Genomic DNA, 15,393 nt, shown 5'->3' with positions numbered 1-15,393 from the left:
AAAAGCTGTTTAAACTGAGAGCCGGATCTGATTAAAACACAACCAGACAGGGAAAAAGAAAAAAAAAACAAACCCAACAACCTTCTGACATCATACCAACATGCATTGAAAAACCTGTATTTAGCAAAGAAAGATTCTGTGACAACACCACGAGCATCACTTTGGGTTTTTTGGAGAATGAGGAAATACATCCACCTCCAGATGAGAACAGCCTCGGTGCTGGATCCAGCAGGTCAGCAGATACTGGGGAATGCAATATTGCAACAGCTTACACCAGGGCTGAGTTAGTAATACAAATACCAGCCTGTCTCCATCTAATCTGACCTCCCCATATAGCCTGTAAAATTTCATTTCTGTGTTTGGGTTCATGAGGAGCCAGCAGAGCTTGGCAGTGTGCCCCTGGCATCTAATGGGTGTTGGGCTGGGGCACATTCGAGGCATTTTTGGGGGATGTTGTAGACCCCAGACCTGTGTGACCTAAGGCAAGTCACTCCCCATAACCTGCAGATCAAAAATTCCCTGTGAAACACTGGGGGAAAGGCTGCAGGAGGGAAAAAGGAGGACTGTGCTCCCACCCAGGGCTGCCAAGTGCAAAACCACTAACTTGTACGGACCCATCTCCAGAGTGATATAAATATAAAAACCACACAAGACAAGCAAACACTCTTAAAAAGTTTTTATTAATTTTCATTGTTTTTTTTTTTTTTTAAAAAAAACAAACCCGTCAGTGCAACAGTTCAGTATCCCCTTCCTATCCCCCATCAGTAAGCAGTAATTTTAAAATCAGGAAATACCGAGTGCTGAAGCCAATGGGTTAGCATTTTGCTATTATTTCCTTCTGTCAAACTCTGAAAAAGTCCTCTGTATAAATTAAACAATGAAAAAAATGTTATTTTCAATTCTATGTCATTACAGTCAACAGAATCATAATAATGCACCTAAAATGTGTGTCCACAATATATCAGGTATACATTTTTGGGAAAAGAAAAAAAGGAAAAAAATATGACATTCTAAGCTTGTTAAAAGGATAATGGTCCCATATTTTTTTTATTACAGGTTAGCAAAACAAAATCCAATGGATTACAATATTTACATGTTATTTGAAAAATTAAGTAGTGATAAAAGCATGTCACAATCATTGTTTCTTTTTTTTTTTTTTTTTTTCTTTTTCCTTTTTGGTAACCATTACAAACACCCAATCCAGGTATGGAACTGTTTAAATATATTTGAAATGAGGCCAATTAAGAAACAAATACAGACACAAAATGTGTATTTATACTTGTCCCTCCAATGTGTCTTTTCTATGATGTTCCCTCCCTATTAAAAAAAAAGAAACCAAAACAAAACAAAGTAAAACAAAACAAAACAAAACAAAAAAACCAACAGAAAAATCGAAAGAATCCCCCTAACACACAATTGATGAATCCCCAAAAGCAAAACACCATGCTTCTCAAGTAGCACTTATTCCACAAATGCAACATTTTTGCCATCGCTTTTAAGTGAAGCTCTCCAGGACACAATTTCCTGGAGAGCTTCCTATTTTCCCCCCTCCCCCTCCCCCAGATCCCCCCCAAAAAACAAAAAAAACAAACGAAGACACATGCATTTCTAAAACTAGGTTTCAGTCAAGTACTTTCTACTTTTTGGAAAGAAACTTTTTTTTCAGTTTTTTTTTTCTTTTCTCATTTTTCTCTTTTTTTTTTTTTTTTTTAATAATTTTAATTCTTTTTTTCCTCTTTTTTGTTCACAATCAGAACATACCGTGGGCACCAGATCCTGTATTGGCCGCTCAGGCAAAATCCCCAAATTGAGTTTAAATAGGCTTTGTACCTACAGAGTAGGTGCAGGATCAGCCACTTAAGGTATGCAGGTTCCTATCGATTCTACACTGCTCCCCTCATGCTAAAAAGCTAAGGAGGAGGTGAAAAAAAACTCAGCAACTCCATCCACTGAATCGAGTTAAAAGTAGTTCTCCAGGCTCAATGTGGTGTGTAACCATCTCACCTCCACTTGCAAAAAGATGTGTTAACAGACACCCCTCCCTCCCACCACACCAAAACAAAACAAAACAATACAGAAATACAAAAAAAAAAAAAAACAAAAAAAAAACCAACTAAGAACCCACGCACAAACCACAGACGGAATTAAAAAAAAAAATAAAAGGGAAAAAAAAAGGCAGCCAATCTCAACGAAAAGTTACAGTTGTGAGACTGATCGATGTTAATATGACAAGCAACAGAACGGTTATGAGGACCCATGTGTTTGGCCCATGAGCTGCATAGCTGTGCTGTAAGTTTGGTTCTTTAGTCTTTTTTTTTTTTTTAAAGTTAAAACTTCTTTGTTATCTCCATATGTTTAAAATTAACGAGGACAACGACGAGGACGACGACAACAACAAAAAAAGGTTCTATTCACAAGATCTAGTCTCCTTGCCCTGTCCCCCACTCGAAAAGAAATACTCATTTTTACATGAGAAACTTAATTGTGCTGTATTTGTAACACCTCAGGCTGATAGAAAACAAAACGTGTGGCAAACAAAACCGCACAATCAGTCACATGAAATCTACCAAATACTAAAATTATAACTGAATACTAACAAACAGCTTACCTGGAATAAAGTATGACAATTCACAAACAGTTATCTAGGAATTAAAGTATCTCTCTCTTTTTTTTGTTTTTTTTTTTTACTAAAATAATTAAAAAAATCACAGTATTTTAAGAAATAAAACCCACACTGGGATTTTAAGCACAATTTGTTTTTCCTTTCTTTAAAACTTTTTTTTTTTTCTTCCTCCATTCACCACCTTGCCCAGCAGTCTCTCTACATTTAACCACAACAACAACAGGTAGTACTGACAAATGCAGAGATCTCCCTTGGTTAATTCTGAGGTACTAGGAAACAGGTGACTGTTTTAAGCAAAGCAGTTTCTGTTTTGTTTTGTTTTTTTGTTTTTGTTTTTTTTTCTGTTTTCCTTTTTTTTTTGTTTTTCCTGTGGTGGTTTTGTTTTTTCTTTTTTTTTCTCTTTTTTTTTTTGTTTTTTTTCTTTTCTAAAGCAGTTGCTTTCAGTCTGGAAAAGTGTTACGTATTAAAACTAGAAAAACGCACACAAACTTGTGCGCCCGAAAGTTGTCCCCCTACCACTTCTTCCACGCTCACGACGCTTCCACTCATAAAACAAGCGAAGTCTCCACTGCAAAGCACGATGTGTAATGTAGGAAAAACACGGGGAGTTGCTTCATTAGTCCAAAGATGAACGTAACTTCCCATCGTCAGATCCAGGAGGAAAACAAAGATGCAGTGATGTAATGGGAGCCACTTATTCCATCACTTAAATAACTTTAATATACACACACTCACACAGGTACCAGTGCTTTGAAAATAGATCATTCAGTCCTAAAAGCAGCTTTATTTCTTCCTTCTGCCCTCCCCGCCCCACCCCGCCCCGCTCATCACTGTTCAAGTACTGTCGATCAGAACCACACCAAACGCTTGCTCTTATTCGTTTTTGGCCTCCGGGGTGTCCAGGAGAGGTTGGTCAGCAGGCACCATGCTGACGGCTGTCTCCCCGCCGTGGGAGTAGTCCACCACCATGGTCTCGATGCCTTCCTTCTCCTCGGGCAGCGTGCTGGCCGTCTCCTCCCCGTCCTCCTTGGGCTGGCTGTCCTCGCCGCTCCTGTGCTTGCTCTCGCTCAGCGCCCTGCGGGGAGCAACGCGGTGGGACACGGGGCACAGCCAACCAGCCCGGCACAGCAGCTGATCCCTCCCCGAAAATACAGCCTTTGAAGTCGCCTGGTGGGACATTCTAGCCCTGAAACCGAATCTCTCTGCTTGTTCTGCGCTGGGACGGATTTGGGATCGGAAGGGAGGACTCCAACTGCGACACTTGGAGTTTATTCCATCTCCCCCCCAGCCCCTTGTAAACAAGACTTGGGAGGCACCAAGCAAAGGCACAGGAAAGGAGTGCTTTTCCCGAGGTTAATAAAATCCAAGAGAACTTTTCATAGGTTGCAGCATCTCATGTACTTATGTTCAGACTTACATTCTCTTAAGGGTAAGACAAGTTATTTTTTCTTATCCCATCACAGTTAACCCACAATACTGTATTCAGATGCTTCCCACATGTCAGTAGTCTGGAGTGAAATCTATTCTTTGAACAAACTCTGGCTAGAAAAGAGGTCTCTGCTACCAATGAGATCTACATCAAAAGAAGGGAACAGATTGCTCCAGAGGATTCCTATCTGTGATGCCTATCATCCCACAGGTGCAAACTGGCGTAGAGGGGAAATTTTTTTTAAAACATCACTTAGGGGAAGTTAATCCTGACCAGGAGGCATTCACCTAGGGATAACCTTAAGTTTTAGAATCACATTAAACCCTACAGTTTACAGCCACCTGTAAGGTCAAAAAGGGTGCAGAGACATTCGATGACTATCTAAAGACAAATTTGGTCTTCACAGAACTGTGTTGGCACCTCCTGCAGCTTTTTGGGAGGGCAGGGATGGGGTGGGGGGAACACACAGAGATCTACTGACACCTCTGGCTGCTTGGCAAGGGAACACAAACCAACTTACATGCCATGCCTCAGCACGTGCCGCTCCCACTCGGAGCCCTCGGTGAAGGATCGGCCGCAGAACTCGCACGGAAAGCGTTTCTCTGGAGCACTGCTGTCAGGAAACATCATGGGGTCTGCAAAAAGACAGCACAGCCCGTGAGCTCAGACATGCCAGGGCAAGAAGGGACCACAGTGATCCGGCTCCAGTCCTCTCTGCTGCACCTCTCATCCCACAGAAGCAAAAGGACTTTCTCGTCAAATAACTGGGAAAATGCAGCTGCTGAAAAGAAAAGTGACACTGCAAGTGACACATCCCATCTTAGGTCTTAAAGCACCTCTAAAATTAAGGGTAACAAGTTACTAGTTCCTGCTCCTGTATTTCAACAAATGAAGAGACTGTGGATTTTAAATTCTAAACCAAAACTGCAAAGCTTAGGACTGAAGTGGCTTGAAAGCAAAATCAAAATCCCACCCAAGGCCACCATTAATTTTGGAGCTGGTAGTACAAATTTTAGGAAACACACGGATTTAACATGTGATTCTTGTAATAGGTCATGATGCCTCATGGATTAAGTCCTGCATCCTAACTGCATAGGTGTATCATGCTCATCCTAATCTTTTATACAAACGGCTTGGGGCCTCATTTGCAGAAGTGTCAAGCACCTTGTAATATGAGTGAAGTCACTGGCAGCTCAGGGAATGACATTTCTGAAAGCCAAGCTCCATGTGAACACAGCCTGCTCTGACAAAAGATGAAACATTTTCTCACAAATTAAGAAGATCACTGCACAAGCCATTGAAAATAATTGCATGAACTATCTCACTTGATTCTTTTGCTGGAAATGAGACAGCACCATCTGCTCAGAGCATTAATTCCTTAGCAGGGATTATCTTAAGCAAGAAATCAACAGAATGTCTTTCTGACTCCTCCTGAACTACATAATAAAAGAAAAGGGATTTTGCTTAATTTTGGTTCTGATCTCTGCTCACTTGATTTCTTCACTCTCAGACTTACTCTGTTCAGGATCAGTCTATGAACTCAAAATTGCTCACACATTCCCTATTACCCACACCTAAGTCCCGCAAATGCATTTTTCTGACGCACTTCTCAATAGTTAACCTTTACCTCAGTTTTATACAGAATGGTTCTTGACACAATTTTTTGGCCTCTTCCCGTGAAACGAAAAAAAACCCACTTTGTTTTTCTTATTGCTGGGGGTTTATTTATTATGTGGTAAAATATCATAAAGCTGCTGTGTTGGGGAACACTGGAATGCAGCAGAAATTGCCATCAGGTGGGTTTACAACTGGATTTCTGACACCTTAAGCATGGCACAAATGTATAAACATAATGCAGCACACAGACTAGTGATGACACAGAGATAAATTTTTTGGAGGGTAATCGTTTTGGAGGCAAATGCTGCTGATGTTCTGTATAGGAGTATAGCTATGGATGGACAGTGGAAGGTGGCCCTGCCCATGGTAGGGTGTGGGACTGGATGCTCTTTAAAGGGCTCTTCCAACCCAAGCCAGTCCATAATTTATGCCTGCAAATCCTATTAAGTTCAGCAAGTGTTACTCTAGTAAATCCACCACCTCTTCATTCAACACTATCTTGTTCATCCTACTCCCCATCAAGTTTTGCCTCTAGGGATGTGAATTTGGGCTGCTTCCCTGAAGGATTATCTGCTGTGGGTGCTGCAGAGGAGAAGTAACAGACTGCACACACGCCTGACCTCTCTGTGGTTTTGCTCTGCCACACATGTAAACGCCTGTGGACATTTAATTTTTGCACATTATGGAAAAACACCTCTTGATCTGCCGAGACCAAGACACAAAGATCACTAAGAGCCTTTCTGAGACACAATTCTACCTGGGAAAGCTGTTCTTGGCATGGTCTATGCCAGACACTTCATTTTTTCCCACACATCTCCATTTATACTATATCCTTTACCACAAAAAAATTACTCCCTTCCTTTCCCACCCAAGAGTGCAGTTCAGCTCTGCCTGTCCACGCGGACAACAGCCTTTGTTTGGTCCAGCAGCCCATTTGAAGAAGCCACAAGTTCTTATTTGCACCTTGAGTACTGCACAGAGCAGGTCAAGTCGAAGTGGTGAATCCAGGGGAAGAAATCCTGATTCTCCCAAAGTCACAGACCTCAGACAGGTATTTGGAGCACACAGAGGCACTCTCAGCAAATCTCACTTCCTGCTAAACACCACAAAGGCTAGAATTGCCAGATGCACCCCAGCAGCACCCAGGACTGCACAGTTTTGATGTGGTTTGAAAGCTGTGACAGCATTAGCCACTGTGACAGGCTCTGTTTGAAACCACAGGTCTGGCTCTCTGCTACCAGGGCAAACCATTTCTGTGCCAGAAGCATCTTCTGAAAATGCCTAGGGAGATGCCAGTGTCCTTCAGTTCCTGTCTCACTGGGACCTTTTCCAAAAATCTTGCACCTTAAGAGTGGTAATTCACACAACTTACCTAGAAAAATGCAATCAATACAACTGGATCTTTTCAAATATCCTTGTTGTAGTAGGCATAAGTGTTTTCTGCATTTTCTACCTATTTTACTATAATCCATTACAAATGGTTAAGAGATTGAAATGGACAAAAAACCTCAACAAAACCAATGGTGAAATATCAGGCCAGAGATGAAAGAAATGCTGCAAAGCAAACCTGAAAATATGCCTGATTTTTTTTAGGTTGGTCATCCAAACAAGCATGCAGAAATCATTTTAGCCAGTCACAGATTAAGGAAAACAGAGACAGAGGTGAAAAAAAAAAAAAAGTACAGAATCATCAAAACGCTGCCTTGCTTAACTCTGAAACATGAGGATAACACGTCTATTAACCCTTGCACATGTAATACTCCAGCATGGAAGGCAATGTTTTTATACTTCCAGGGTGTAACCTAAAGCAAATTTAAACAATAAACTTCACCTTGGGCTGCCCCACTACCCCTGGCACGTTCACAGGGATTTGTGAGGCTTGGCAGAGAGCACTTTCTTCTCCCTGGTCTGGGCACCAGAGCCTCCAAGGTCACCTCAGCACCTGTGCCCGTGTGTAATGCTAAGGTAATCCTCACAAGGACAGCCTGACTCCTCACCCCCTGCTAGCTGTGGGTCTACACACGACATTAATCAGCCTGCTGCATCTGCAGCTGAGGTGAGCTGGTGCTTTAGTCAAATCATGACACAATTGTTGTTCCAGCCACCAAGCCGAGAGAGGGTTGGAGCTGTCCCTGAGGAATGCTGAACTCTGAGATGCACATGGAACTGACATCCCTCCTCTGATGTTTCTGCTGCTCTACCTCTAAGACCTTGTGCAGGGTATTTTTCATCAAAACATAAATGGTTTCCTATCCAATTGGCCTGCATTCTCATTTAAGCAAAAAGCCATCACTAACTGCTCCTGATAAGCACAAACTGAATTCACGCCGCAGCGACACAAAATAAAAAAATAAAATCCAAGATGCTGGGGTCTTGCTATTAAAAGGTAAGAAGCATAATCTAGTTCTGTAAACTACTTGTGAATCCAGAAATGGGAATTTTCAATGTCTGGAAACATGTACACAGACAATTTTGCACCTGATATTGGAATAACTCGCCTTTCATGAGAGAAGGTTGTTGGAAAGGAAACCCTTCATTTAATTATCAGAGAACGTACTTTTGCTCTGCTGATCTAAATTCAACCAAACCAAAGTATGTGGCCTAGCTCTGTTGAAGTCAGTGGGATTATTCTTCGATACAAACCTAGGCACATATTTAAATATAAAATGGTACAGACAGGTGGGCATGGATGTACCCTGGTTCTGGAGCTGCCAACTGCAGCAAATGCAAAAAGGACTGACTGTCTGACAAAGAATGCTGGGCAGAGAGGTAAATAACAGCCCATAAAGCAGCCTCCATCCCTCATTTGGTCAATGCCAAGTGAAAGCTGGAAACTGGTTACCAAAACAGAAAATCTGACAGGGCACTAAAATACACTTACATAGCTTTCCAAGCCCTTATAAGATGGTATCTGAACAGGCAGATTAGTCACAGATGCTATCTGTGCTTTCTCATAGTGTGTATTCTCTCTGAACAGACAAAAAACTTGTCAGGAGGATTAGAAACCCAAGATTCCTACAGGAGCTGTGTCTTCAGGAAAGCCACATTCTATTACTATATCTGCGGAATATGTGCTGTCCACTCAACAGCTGACCTGGCATGGTTGGACTGGTGAGGCAGGTTGCAGTGCCCCAAAAAAATCCAACAAGAACCCCCCACAACATGTCAAAGAGCTGTACTGACCTCTCTCTTGAGCCTTGGGGCTTAACTCTTCTTCTTTCTCTTCTTCATCACTGCTAGAGCTCTCTGTTTTCCCTTTCATTTGCTCCAACTGGTCCAAGTTAACCCGTCCAACCAGCTCAAAATTACGACTCACCTTTGAAAGAAACACTTCTGTTTAGCACTCAGCACAATCACCAACCAGCCAGAAAAATGGCCACAAATACAAAACAAAACCGAGTACACCCCAAAGCCTGCTCAGCTCGAGGTGACATGCAGTCTCCATAATCAAATTAACACTCATTAATTTCCAGGGGCAATGATTCTTTCATCGCTGTTTATTCTGCATTTCTCATTTCTGTTTCTTGGTAATTAATGAGATTGGGTAAACCCCCTTCATTTCTTCATCCAAGAAATGTAAAACATCAAGTCGTATCCTCATTTTTATGGCATTATTCAACTGCTGTGATCAAACACTGCTACCACACATCCACGCTGAGGGGAAACTCTCTGTGACGGGTTCATTCAGTTTTATTCATGAAAGGATGGTTCTTTTTTTCACTAAGCACATGGCTGCTGTGTGGCACATACACTCTCGCTCATTAATAACAGATTAATTTTCATTACGCCCGGGCTGCGAAGTGCTTTGCAAACTGATATGCAGCCTATAATGGGAACACTTCACCCAGCAGTCAAATTCAGCTAACCCTGGGGTGAAATGCACCAGCTACTTAACAGCTCACAGCAACAGTATGAAAGGAGCAGCTCAGGGCACAGGAGTCAGGAACTGCTCCACATCCAAGAGGAACAGCGGAGCAGCAGCCCAGATTTACAGTGGAGCGTGACCAGGACACTAAGGCTAATACTTGCTGCATGACAAGCGCCCTCTGAGCTCATTGATCACTGCTGGGAAGGGTTTTGGATTCATCTTTCATGCAGAGAGACGGCCCTCCAGCAGCACAGGCACGGAGCCACGCAGGCAGAGGGGATGGAGACGGAGCCGCGAGCGCAGAACAACGCGTCCTGCAAGAGCTGAATGAAATCTCAACACCCACTGACTGCTCTTTACCACTCCGTGGGAAAGGAAATGTGAATGATCCCAAGGAGGATGTGGAGCAGGCTGTAGGATACATACAAATACAAATCCACCCTGAATATGGAGGTGTGAAGATTCCTAGTACTGGGTTACAGTTGTGACGAGGTTCTCTAACTTAACGCATCACCCACAGAGGTTTAAACAAACAAGACCACACTCAAGGCACTTGATTCAACTCAGCTCATGTGAAGGAACTCTTTTTGAGGTGCAATATACAACCTGGGTAGTATCTGAGCCCAGAACTTCGGACACAAATTGGAGAGGTATAATTTACCCACCAAAAAAGGGGAAGAGATACCTTAAACTACCAGCACCACCACCGCAGGTCCAGATCAGAAGGGAGAGCTAAGTTAAGGGAATCATCTTCCCAGCCTGATGCACTGTGCCAATAAAACCCAAGCAATAGTTTCTCCTGGATACAGCAGGCACCTTGCTGTGATGACCAGGAGGTGTGGAACTCCTTCTGTACCATTTGAATCGCAGAAGACTCTCCAGAAGTAACAAGGATGGCAGAGGAGCCTAGCATGCCAACATAAATTAACAAAGTTTGGTTTTATAAGATGGCCAAATATTTTTTGAGCATGAAAACTGTTGGTGATTTTTTTTTTTGTTGTTGTTTATTTTTTTCCCCTTGGACTTCTGCTGCTAATATCTTATATATATATTTGGCTTTAAGGAAAAGCCATTCAGTCAATGAAGCTTTTAGTGAGGATCTTGGGCAGCTAAGCTCTAAGAGGGGAAGGCATATAGCTGCCTTCCCTGGAAACCTGCCAAGGAAGCACTCTAGGAAATATTCCAAAACACATCTCAGTTCTAGAACTTAAACATTTCTCAGCTACGGAAATTCAAAGCTAGCAGTCTTCTCAAAGATTGGACCTGCTATGCTCTCAGGGTAACTGCGGACCTGGTCAGACTTGCTGTTTATCTTTCCCTTGTTAAAGGTAAAAGGGGATGTATAGACCTCTTTGTTATTAAAATATGCGTGGCATGTCATGCTGCTGAAGTTACCAGAGTAATCCTGTGTTTGGAATCTCCTGCCTTTTACAGGGGGCTGAATCACACTGCCTTGCTATTGTTCCACAACTCTTTCCCCACCCCCCTTTAGATAAACCCCACATACACAAGAGCCTTTTCCAGATAATCACACTCTGCATGCAGCAGTTTGCCAATTCTGATCAATCTGAACAGATTCAGAAATGATTATTTTTCAGTTTCTGAAGAAACAACAACAGAAAAAGATAAATAAAAATGAGAAAGCAAAGCACAACATGGGAGTAGTTTTCAGATTTGAGGAAGGAGGGTCAAAAACAACCCCAGAGTCAAGCTGGCTAGTCAGACATGCAAATAAATTCAGTATTTGCAAGGACTAGATTGCACCTAATTGACGCTAATTGAGTCTTACCTTGTGTTCATCTCGAAGGTGAGCGTCCAGCTCCTCTGTGTGTTTGGTCTCATAGTAGCAGAGTTGGCATTTGTAAGGTTTCAGTTCATTGTGCTTCTCTATGTGCTGCTGCAAGCTCTCGTCACTGGAGCAGGTGAAGGTACACTTGTCACAGCGGAAAACGACTCCCTGCAGGTACTTGGACAGCTTGGAACGGCAGACCTCGATGGGAACGACCCTCTCCTCTGTGGGGACAGCACAACATCCACTTAACAACACCGGGAAAACAATCCTGCCCGCCAGGGCAGGGTTAATCTCCAAAAGCCACCAATGCAGGTGTCCTCTGTGAACTGGTGGTGGGGTGAAGAGGATGGGGATGGAAGGTTTTGGGCCAAGTGAGACTCCATCTGTGAGTTAGAGGAGCAGAGCCTAGGAACACAAAACCAGCCATAAATCAGCCAAGACCAAAAGCGTGTTTTTGTTTAGTACTTGACAGCAGCAGAGAACTGCTCCTAGAAAAGCAATAAACAGGGGAGCTGCAGGGTGTGCTTCCCAAAGCATCACACACTGCTGGCTCTGCACACTGGAGCTGGTGTCCTCACCACCACACCCAAACCTGCCCTCTGGGGACTGGGAAGGTGAGCAAGGCATCGATTCTCCCTGGAAAAAAGCTTGTGCAAGTTCAGCCAGCAGCAGAAACTTCCTGACATACCCAGAGCGTTCAGAAAGCCCAAACTCTGCATGCATGATGTACTGAAAATGCTCTTGCTGAGTTTTTAAACTCTGCACTCCCTCTAACAAAGCAGTGATGTTCAACAGAGCAGCAATTAATTTCGGCCATTTGACACAGCCAGAATCACACTCATCCACTGTGGTTCCCTCCACGCTGTGCACACCAGAGAAACCCCAGATCTGACCGCTCAGCTGAGGGTCACCAGCAGGTCCTCGTTAAGGCTTTTGTTACCCAAACTGGCGTTTTGAGCTAGAACACTTGAAACTCAGCACTGTTCCTCCTCATGCACTGCATACTAAAGGAGGGTTTTTTGATCCTCCTGATCCAGGCTCATCCCCAAGGACAGGAGAAAAAAAAAAAAAAAAAAGAGGCCTGAATCTCTTACGGTAGACATGAAGGCTGGAGGAATGTGAGACGTGGCAGTGCACACATGGACCTGAGCCAACGGGCCCTTTCTTCTAGTGAGGAGGGTAAAATTACATCCAAAGACAACTACAGAAACACACACTCCCCTTACAGCAAGACTTTTTTTCTACAGCTCAACAAAATATTCCATCCTGCCTAGCTTCTCCCTGAGCACAAAACTTTATGTATCTCGTAACTTCCTCTTTTTGAAGTTCCCCCCCCAAATAAAAAGAAAATAAACACCCAAAGACTTATGATTCTTTTTTACACCAACAACAGCTTCTCTAGCTATTAAGAAACCAAATAATGGCCATTCAGGGTGGAAATGGGAGGGGAGAATAGGGTTTAAGACACAGCAGAATTCAAAGCTGTGCTACTGAGGTCACCAGAGAAACTTTTTACAAGGTTGTTGCAGCTGCGTGCTTTTGGACTCTCAGAAACAAGTGACACAGGCGGTTTCAGAAGTGAAAAAGCCAAGTGAAGTTTTCAAAAACAGAAATACTGATTAAAATATCTTAAAATTCACTTTTCCTCTAACACCTGGTAGAGATTAAAAATGCTAAAACATGAGATGGCATAAAAAACTTTAAATCTACCAGCCTGAAGTAAAGCAGCATTCTGTTATTCACATGAACAAAACCTATTACCTCACAACCACACACACAGAGTCCCCAAATCAAAGGCAGCACAGTAAGAAAAGAGCAAAACAGACACAAATATCAACCCTAGATCGAAAGACTTCCACTTCAGAGAATGATTTATAACTTCTACAAGATGTATTCATGTCAGTGAGCTTGCTCCAAGCTATGATTTTGAAGCTTGCAGGGATACCTGGAACTGGAATGTTGCATTTCCTCTCACCTCCAGCTTGCCCCTGCAAAGCTCTGTTTATTTAATTACTCATTTAGAATGCACTTATCATGTCTGGACAACCAACAAAATTACAGCAAACCATAAAGCCCCATACAAAAATTGAAGAGGTAGCTTTTTCACCCCTGTGAGACTTCTTCAAAGCTCAACTGTGTCTTATCAAAGACTACTGTAGACACCTCACAAAAAGATGTCCTGACTTGTGAAACAATTTTAAGAGAGTGGTAATAAAAAAATTAACAACAGAATAAACACCTTACAAAGGCATCATCTTGGTTTAAGAAATCCAGTCCTTCCACTAGGCTGGAATATTCAGGCTAATTGTATCAGGGAATTAACTGAAAGGACATTGATGACTAACTTTTCTCAGTACTGTAACTCCAAGCAGACATACATTTTTTTGCTCAAGGCACAGGAGAGCTCAGGACTCTTATTAGTCCTTAGTTGTAAGGAGAAATCTTTGTTCAGCAACACATCAAAATATATATAACTCAATTCCTTCCCTCAAAGGTAAACAAAAAAAAACAAACCAAAAAGCAGTCCTACTACATAGACACAGACCAATTACTTGGGTCATCCTGGGTTTTGAAAATACACATTTTTGCCTGGAAATACAAACTACACTCACATAACAAGTAGCATTTGGATTCCAGTAGTCAAAAGCAAGCACTGCACAAAGGCTCTGCACGTATCTGTGAAGTTGTCTGTACAATGGAAAATGCCAGAAAAAAGCACGTGCAAGGAACCAGGATCTGTAGCAAGGAAGCCTTTGGGGGAGGTGGGTAAATTTGAAAATTTATCTTAAAGGTTACTATTCAAAACATATGGGTGTTATTCTCTTACATGGAAGAAGAGGATCGCTAGCTCTTTAAAGGAAGGATAAGAAAAAAGAAACACCCAAGGATTTAAAAGTATAGCCAACAGTGAACTTGGTAAGTTGAATTTAGCCCTGGAAAAACACCAATATACTTCAAAATGTATGAGGGGAATGCTGCTGGGAAGGATAACATCAGGGAAAAAGGTGGTCAGGCACTGGGAGGGGCTGCCCAGGGAGGTTTGGTGTCCCCATGCCTGGAGGTGTTCAAGGAGCACCTGGGGGTGGTACTCAGTGCTCTGGGCTGGGGACAAGGTGGGGACTGGTCACAGGTTGGACTTGATGGTCTCAGTGCTCTTTTCCAACCTCAATGATTCTGTGACACACTAATTGTATTGTCCAGCATAAATGAAAGGCTAACATGCTGCTAGATCAGGAATTCCCTGTCTTCTCTTGCCTGTCATAAAGACCAGGAAGAACTAGAGCACCAAACTTCTCCTCACTGACCTGCAGCAGCCCCTGGCTGTGTCAGCCCCCTGGGACAGGACACCTGTAAGGAGTCTGTGCTCCATCTGTACCCACAGGAGAGAGGCTGGACTGCCCTAGCACTGGTCAAAGGCAGATGGTACATGAGAGAAGCTCTTGGAACCTCTCCTTCTTCATGGAAAGCAAATTCCTTGCCTTTTTTTTTCTTTTTCTTCTCACTAGGCATTCAAGCATCTAGCTGATACTGCTTTCACCCTGTGAAATTCAGCCTCTGCAGCCACTCACTAGGAGGCAAATATATTCTCCATTTCAAGCACATGCTGTTTCACCAAGGATTAGGGGTGCAGCAACTTGGAAGTAATGTAAGAGTCATGCATCTGTAAACATGCCTTTTGCACAAAAGGAACATTAACTATGAATGGATCGAATCCTTCACTCCTGATTTTACATACTGCACCACTCCATCTACCTCAAAACTAATTTTCTTGGGCTGCAGCTCAGGGTTATGCCCTTGCTTTGCCAATGCAATGGCCATAAAACAGGAAGGCTATCTCAGACTACACTGACTATCCCTCAGCCTCTTTTTCAGAGCACATTAAATCTTGTCAAAACCATCTGCTTCAGCTGCCACACAATTAAACACAACAGCAGAGGGCTGTTTTTTAGCTGGATTTATGCACCAGAAATCACTCTAAGTAGGAACCCTGGATACATGATGTTAAAGAAAACCATTTCGTGGCCTCTGAGACTGTTTATCAGTTATAATCCCATTAGCATTAA

At 42.7% G+C, this 15,393-nt stretch overlaps 1 protein-coding gene across 6 annotated transcripts in view; it reads right to left on the bottom strand.

The window, feature by feature from the left end:
* Positions 1 to 661: 661 nt before the first annotated feature.
* ZNF462 (zinc finger protein 462) overlaps positions 662 to 15,393 on the bottom strand; it is a 90,129-nt gene continuing 75,397 nt past the window's right edge. For all 6 annotated transcript variants that reach the window (XM_072922731.1, XM_072922733.1, XM_072922734.1 and 3 more), the window contains 4 exons: positions 11,327 to 11,550; positions 8,853 to 8,985; positions 4,573 to 4,687; positions 662 to 3,698 (listed from right to left, as the gene is read on the bottom strand). In XM_072922731.1, the coding sequence (XP_072778832.1) occupies positions 3,497 to 3,698; positions 4,573 to 4,687; positions 8,853 to 8,985; positions 11,327 to 11,550 (674 nt within the window). In that variant the 3' untranslated portion in view covers positions 662 to 3,496. The remainder of the gene's footprint in view (positions 3,699 to 4,572; positions 4,688 to 8,852; positions 8,986 to 11,326; positions 11,551 to 15,393) is intronic.

The sequence above is a fragment of the Taeniopygia guttata genome, chromosome Z, assembly GCF_048771995.1.
Source record: "Taeniopygia guttata chromosome Z, bTaeGut7.mat, whole genome shotgun sequence".
Lineage (NCBI taxonomy): Eukaryota > Metazoa > Chordata > Aves > Passeriformes > Estrildidae > Taeniopygia > Taeniopygia guttata.
The sequence above is the reverse complement of the archived record's forward strand: the minus strand, read 5'-3'. Positions and strand labels throughout refer to the sequence as shown.